Source organism: Fonticula alba (assembly GCF_000388065.1).
Source record: "Fonticula alba strain ATCC 38817 unplaced genomic scaffold supercont2.9, whole genome shotgun sequence".
Classification (NCBI taxonomy): Eukaryota; order Rotosphaerida; family Fonticulaceae; genus Fonticula; species Fonticula alba.
The window spans coordinates 557,185-564,541 of record NW_009242979.1 but is presented as its reverse complement, the minus strand read 5'-3'; the positions used below and the strand labels follow the sequence as shown (position 1 = coordinate 564,541).

Sequence of the window (7,357 nt, the reverse complement as noted above, 5' to 3'; positions counted from 1 at the left end):
CCCCCCCCGCCCGCCCCCCCTCCCGATGCTCAGGTGGCATGCTGTGCTGGGTCTGTGGCGTACCGTCCTCCGAGATGCCATCCCACCAGGGAGCCGGGAACCCGCCAAAGTCCCCGCGCTTCACCTTGTCGGTGAGCACGCGCTGATCCTCATCGTAGAACGCCGGATAGCCCGCCAGCAGGGCAAATAGCACACACCCCAGGGCCCAGATGTCCACGGAGAAGTCGTGGCGCTTGGCCGCGGCCACCTCCGGCGCCAGGTAGCCCACCGTCCCGCAGGGGGTCTCGGCGAAGGGCCGCAAAGGGCCATAGTGCTCGGAGTTCGGGGCCTCCGGCGACGGGCCCGGCAACGGCCCGGCCCCCTCCTGCTGCTGGAGATGCGCGGCCGCCACATTGCGCCGGGCCCCGGCGGTGGCTGTGGCTTGGGGCGGCGTGGAAGCCGCCGCGGACGGGGCATGCTGCTGGGGCTGCTCGGCGGCCGACCCGAGGCCGGTCTTCGTCCCGATCGAGGCCCAAGTGGCCTGGGCCGCCTGGCAGGCGATCGAGGAAGCCGCTTGCGCCAGGGCCGACAGGTGCGACGACCGGCCGGCCGCCACCGCCGCCGTGGTGACACTGCTGCTGCCGGCGGCCGACGGTGTCCCCGCGGTCGGAGCCGCCCCCGGTGGATTGCCTCCAGCCCGGGCCCGGCGGGAGGTGCCAATCGGCAGCAGGGACTTGGCCAGGCCGAAGTCACACAGAAGCAAGCGCTCGCCGGCCGGCCCGTGCCAGGGGATGTCATCCCCGGAGTCGGTGGTGCTCGGCCGCGCAGGCCCGCCCCACCCGGGCCCGGCCGGCGGATACATGTCGATAGGGTCGACCCAGTGGGCGAAAACCAGGTTCTCGGGCTTGATGTCCCGATGGACGATGCCATGGTCATGGAGGTGTACCAGGGCCGAGGCCACGCCGACGATCAAGGTGCGCGCGTGGTCCTCGGTGGCGGGGCCGCGCTGCTCCAGGCGGTCGAAGAGCTCCCCGCCGCGCATCCTTCACCAGGCATGGGGGGCGCACATTGTCCGACAGAACGCGACCGGCATCGGGATCGGGGCAAGTTAGCGCCGGCCGAAAGGCAGGTGACATTTTCGCGGGCAAACAACAGCGGCCGATCCGCCCTGCCGGCCCCCCGGCCACCCAAAGACAGGCACAAACCGTCGGCCCCGAGGGCCGGGACAGGCTCCCCCTCTGCCGGCCCCTCCCCCCTCCGCGCCCCCCTGTCTCAGTGTGAAGGGAACCAGCCTCCGCTCGAGACACGGCCGTACCCCGCCCCCCCCCGGGCCACGCCCCCCCCGGGGGGGTCCCCGCCCCGCCCTCCCCCCCTCCCCCCCCCCCCCCCCCCCCCCCCCCCCCCCCCCCGACTCGAGCAGGCGGGGCACCGGCCATGGTGAGAGCCCGAGCGGGTCTTCGCGCTCCTGGCATAGGTGCCCGCCCGCCCCCGGGGAGAGGTGTGTGCGATGGCGGAAAAGAAGAGGAACGCCGGTTGACCAAAAGACAAAGGCACCGGAAAGGGGCCAGCGGCGCGAGGCCGCGCAGTCACGCACAGATCGAGGACCAGATAGAAGGCCTCCTTGGTCTCGAACCAGGCATACAGCCGAACGAGGTTCGCATGGCCACCGGTCCCACCGAGGGCCACCGGGGGCGACAGTCGGGCGTGGATGGCCGCCTCGCGCCGGGTGTTGGCCCGCTGGCGGGGGGTGAGCTTGCGCTTGGAAATGCGCTTCAGGGCGAAGTCCGCCGGCCGGCCGGTCTGGTTGGCGCCGAACACCTGGCTCGGGCCGCCGAGGCCGCGGTTATCCCCCGGGCCGGACCCGGCCGCTGGTCCGGTGCCCCCGGCCGGGGACTTGCGGTTCAGCCGAACGTGGAACACCCGGGCGAAGGCCCCGCTGCGAGGAGGCCCCCGGCAGCCCGATCGAAGGGGAGGCAGGAATGGCGGGGAGAAGGGTGCCTGTCAGTGAGTCGCGCCTCAGGAGATGGTGGGGCACATGCGCGGACGTCTGGAGGGGGGAGGGAAGAGCAGTAGCAGCAGCAGCAACAGCGGCAGCAGCAACAGCGGCAGCAGCAGCAGCAGCAGCAGCAGCAGCAGCAGCAGCAGCAAGCCCCACGCACTGGTTCAATTCCTTGACCACCTCGTATTGACGAAGCTCCGGGCTCTCGGAGTCCGACCAGAGAAACCGATCAAGCTCCACCTCGCGCCGGGCGGCTTCCTCCTTGGTCGGGGCCCGGAGCCCGGCCCCAACGCCAGAGGGTGACGTGATGGCCGTGGCCGCGGTCGATGAGGCGTGCTGCTCCGACTGAGGCAGATGCTGGCTCGCGTGCTCGCCGTCGGCGCCCATGCCGGTCACGGCGTCGGTTTCCTCGAAGGAAGGCGGGTCCTGTGGCAGGGCCCGCAGGATGGGCGACTTCACCTGCTTCCGGGTGGTGGCGCGTGGCTCTGGCGGGGGTTGCTTCTGCATTCCATGCGGAGGGGAAACAGGAGGTACGAGATGCAGGCAGGGCGGAGGGGGTAGGGGCAGAGAGAGCGAGAGAGAGAGAGAGAGAGAGAGAGGGATATGGAGAGTCAGACACACGGGAGGTGCGAGAAGGCCGCAGGATGTAACTGCCCCTGCCGGGTTGTGTGGATGAGCGCGTGCCGGCCGGCCGACGGACCTGCAATGGCCCCGGGCCGTCGTCGAAGGGCCCCGTCGGGGCAATGGCCGCGATGGCGGCGGGAGCCTCGTCTCGCACGGGGGCCCGACTCTCGGTCGCGTGAGAGCGATCCCCCGCGCCGGGCCCCGCCACCACCGAGGCTGCGCCCCCTACCGGGGGACACTCCCCCTTGGGACCCGCGTCAACCGGGGTGACCGGCATGGTGGCCGACCCGGGGCCGGGAAAATCGCCAGGCGCCCCACCGGCCGAGGGCCCGGCCGGGGCCCAGCTACCTTGCGGCTGGGCCGGCGGCGCGGCCGGACTGCCGGCCATTGTGTTGCCACCAAGGTGGTTGACATCGCCGAAGACCGGCGTCGGCGGCGACACCACCAGGCGGAAGCCGTTCGGCGAAGCGGATGCCGGACAGGGCACCAGCCCGCTGGGCCCCGGGGCAAAGGACCCTCCCGGGGTGTTGGACACATACGGGCTGAAGGGGGTGAAGAAGGAATTCAAGGACGGGGTGCTGGCAGCCGAGGAGGCGTCGTCCCCGGTGCGGCGGCTCATCGGCGATGCCGGCAGCGACCGGAGGACCAGCTTCTTGATGCCGGCCAACAGCTGCATGGCCATATTCCCCGGGCTCGGTGGGGCGGAGCGTGTATCGGCGTGGAAGCGCCGGCCACTTCCAGGCGAGCCGACGCCCCCGGCCCCCTGTCAGCCCGATGTTGGCACAGATCCCGACGTAGCGGCAGGCCGGCAGGGCCAGGCACAGGGTGTTTAGGGGAGGCCACTTGACCATCAGTACCGCGAGCTGGAAGAGGGGGGCCGCGGGTCCAAAACCGGCACACACTGACAGATGCCACACCGCTGTGGGCCCGCATGTGAGAGGGGGGGGGGAGGCGTACCGTCGGGGAGCCGACCTCCTCGCGGCTGAGGAGGCGCGAGGCCAGCTTGGCCTGCGCCTGTGGACTGCCGCCGGCCAGCTTGGACTTGGATGCTCGGCGCTGCAGCGACAGCAGAGGCGCCTCCGGGACCGGTACGCCGGCGGGCCCGGCCCCAGGGCGCGACCCGCCCCCGGCATCGTAGTTCTCCGGGATCTGCACCAGTCGGAGCTGGCGCATCCGGTCGGCCAGGTCCCCGGGGCCATGCGCGGGCACGGCCGACGAGCCGCCACTGCCCGAGCACCCGGCCGACAGGATGGAGAAGGATTGGTACTTGCGTGGGGGACTGGCCGGGGTGCTGGCCAGCGGGGCCGGGGCCGGGGCCGGGGCCGGAGCAGGGTGCACCGGTGCGGTCCCAAGCACCGGCCCCGGCAGGGCAGTCGGCCGGCCGGCGCCGATGTCGGGACGCGGCTCGGTCAGGGGCGCCACCGCGGAGGCGGTGATCAGCGTGTTGGTGGCTGGCCCTTGGACAGGGCCGCCGCTATCGCCGCCATCACAGCTCAATCGCCGGAGCAGGGCAAGATAGGCCTCCAGCGGGGAGGCAGTGGCCCGCCGCGCGCGCCGCCGCCGCCGGAGGAGCTGGCGGTGGGAGGGCAGGCGCATCGGCCCACCGAGGCCGATCGCACGCGCCGCCGCCGGCCGACAACCAAGCGAGATGCGCTGCAAATGGGCTGAGGCACTCCCAGGGGCACGGCCACGTCGGAGGGTGGCGGCAGCCGCCGCCGCCGCCGCCGCCGCCGCCGCCATCGATGTGCCTGGGCAGCTGGCCCCGGGCCCGGGGCCCAGGGCGCCGGGGCGCCGGCCCGGGCCCTCGGTAGCCAGCACCACCCCGGACAGGGGGCACCGCCGGGCCAGGGACCCTCGCCGGGGGCCGTAACGGCCTCCGCTCGGGGTGATGACCAGCTGCTCCAAGGGGATGGACACGTCCAGTGGCGGGCTGCCGGATTGCCAGTCGCTCGGCCGCCTGTTCGGGATCTCGATGGCATCGAAGTACTGGGAGCGCGGGCGGTCTGCCACCGGCGGCCGGCTTCCGGACGCGGGGTCCTCATCGGTCAGGTCATTGGAGGCGCTGGCAGGGCACGGGCCCGTGGCATGGCCGGGCCCGGTGGCGGCCATGCTCGGCGCCCGCCCGGAGATCGGCGCATCAACACCATACCGCGGACCAGGCAGGCCGGATGTCTGCAGGGGGGCTGGTGCCGTCAGGCCCCGCTTCCGGGCAATCGGAATCGGCACATGGACCTGCATGACGGGACCCCTCGTGGGCGGGGGGGAACCCGCTGGCCGCTCGGCCGGCCGGGGCTGGTGATCGGTCATGCCTGCCGGTGCTTTGGCTGGCGTCGGTCGCACGCACGCCCACACGCACGCACTCGACGATGGGGTGTTAGGCTCGGCGACAGAGGGCTAGATCGCGGGGTAGGATCCCCGGCCGGCGATAGGGGGGGATTACGCCTTCGTGATTGGTTGCCCGGGTACCACGGTGGGCGTCCACAAGGCCTCAGCTGGTGTGGTGAGGCGCTTTGGCTTCAGGGATGGGTATGTGCGCGCGCGCGCGAATGTGTTTGTCTGTGTGTCTGTGTGTGGTGGTGGGGAGGGATCAAAAAGAGCTCCGGCTGGTTTCCGCGCGGATGGGCAGGCAAGGGGCGATGAGCGCCCAAGAGCGGGAGCTGGAGAGAGCGAGGTCGGACCGCCAGGGGAAAGAGGCACAAGTGGACAAGAGCGAGAGGGAGAAAGAGATCACAAGAGGGTGGCAGGGAACGGAGCGGGACAGGGAAGGGGGATGGCACAGAGGCAAGATGGAGAGGCAGGTAGCATGAGGAGGCACGAGGGGTATGGTCTTGCTTACAGGGGCTCATACTCCTCCCTGATCTCGCGGCGGATGCTCTTCGACCTCGGCGACAGGCCCGAGCACCGGGACGGCACCTGTGCACACGGGGGGAGGCTCTGGCAGGCTCGCATCGCGCGCTCCTCAGCACCACCCCCCATCGGCCATCTTGCGGCGTGCTCACATGCCCCCGGCCGCCTGCCATCCCCTGCCTCCCCGGCCTCCTGGCGGCGGGGTAAGGGAGGTATTCTGTGCGGCGGCCGGGCGAAAGAGAGAGAGAGAGAGAGGCTTGCGTCCTGGGCATCGCCCCGGGCCGGTAGGCCAGTCTTTCCCTCGGGCCCTCTCTCTCTCTCTCCTTCTTCCCTCCCGAGGACGGCCAGCTCTCCCGGCTCCCCTGGACATTTACGGTAAACATGCCCGGGTGCCTGGGGCAAGGGGGCAATCCTCGAGGAGGAACAGGGCAGGGGGTGGGCAGTCTCCTCTCATCGGCCCCCCGTGGGGGCCTCGCACGCATGTCTGCCCTTCCCGGCTGGAAGAGCCAACACGGCGTGCCCCACCCTGCCGAAATGCCCAACCAACGAACCGGGCCTCGAGACCCTGGGCCCACACCCAAGGATCCCCTCCCAAGACTCGGGCTCTGCCTGGCATCCCGCCACGAAGCAGGCCCCCTCGCCGTGGGAGTATCTTCGGTCGCGCCGAACGCCCACGGACACGCCCGGCCCGCGAGCTTCCCCTGTGGCAATGGATCGCGGCCGGGGCGTTTTGAAAGCCGAGATTACCCGGGGGCCGGACGGGGAGCCTATCACGGAGCCCGGGAATGGAAGAGTGCCCGGGCTCGGGCCGGGACAGGGAGATCTTCTGGCCACCGAGCGCGCGATGGGCTGTCCCCGTGGGCCGGGGGGGGGGGGGGGGGGGGGGGATTTCACCCACAACGACTGGATCTCCTTGCCAGCTCGGCGCCTGGCACCCCCGCTCCTTTCTTCTTGGCACGCCTGGCTCCCCCCGCACGAGGACATGAGGGGGGAGGGGGGGGGGGGGCCGAGCAGCGGGGGTATCTAGCTGCCAACTCCTTGCTGGCCGGGCGAGGGGCACTGCCATGCCCTCATCAACGGGGATGCCGGCGGGCGTCTGCCGGCGGCGAGCAATGCGCCCCTACGTGGCAAAGTGCCCGCCTGTGCCCGATAAGATACCCGACCATTTTGCGAGGACCCGCCGTTGGACCCCACACCCCCGGTGGTGGGAATGGTTCGGTCTTCGGTGCCAGGCTGTGCCAAGTCCCTCCTTGGAAAACCGGCCATCCGGAGAAGGGCCGGAAGCTGGGCCGGGGGCACAGACCGCGCAGCCTCCAAGATGCGCCGAGGATGGACGGGCCGAGGGAGCGCCCGCCGAAGCCGCCCCCCCCCCCCCCCTTCCCCGAGAAATACCGTCCCCCGGGGGCGGGGGCGAACGCAGGGCCAATGTCAAGCTGCTGTGTCTGGAAGCACACGACGCCCAAACCCGGACGAGAAAACCCCGATCTGGCCGGGGACTTCTCGTTCTGGTATTGTGGTGTGATCTTAATCCACGTGCTTTGGGCCAGCCCGCCCCACCCATGCGGCCCCTGTGTCGCTCGAGTGCAGCTGGCTGTGCTTGCCGAAAGTCTCCGCCCCTTCCCAGACTCTGGGCCTTGCCCGCGCGGGCCGGGGAGTGAGGTGCCTCCTGAAAGAGAGAGAGAGAGAGAGAGAGAGAGACCCGAACCTGAGCATAGCCCGGGGAGGGCGCCCACAGATGCGCCGCGGCGCCGGGATAGCAGGGGAGAGAGAGGGGGGTTGGTGGGCGGGCGGAAGGCACAGTGTCCGGCAACAACAACAACAACAACAACGATAAGGGCACCGGCTGACGTCTGGATGGGCGCCTCAGGAGGTTTGCTTGCAGGCCGATGCCCCCCCCCCCCCCCCCCC

At 71.2% G+C, this 7,357-nt stretch overlaps 1 protein-coding gene across 1 annotated transcript in view; it reads right to left on the bottom strand.

The window, feature by feature from the left end:
* Nucleotides 1–4,840, bottom strand: part of H696_05193 (CAMK/CAMK1 protein kinase) — a gene marked incomplete at both ends in the record, with an annotated part of 6,847 nt that extends 2,007 nt beyond the window's left edge. Inside the window, 5 exons of the mRNA XM_009499050.1 lie at nt 64–1,022; nt 1,574–1,915; nt 2,139–2,479; nt 2,679–3,365; nt 3,560–4,840. Coding sequence (XP_009497325.1) covers nt 64–1,022; nt 1,574–1,915; nt 2,139–2,479; nt 2,679–3,365; nt 3,560–4,840 — 3,610 coding nt within the window. The remainder of the gene's footprint in view (nt 1–63; nt 1,023–1,573; nt 1,916–2,138; nt 2,480–2,678; nt 3,366–3,559) is intronic.
* Between the last annotated feature and the right edge of the window lie 2,517 nt (nt 4,841–7,357).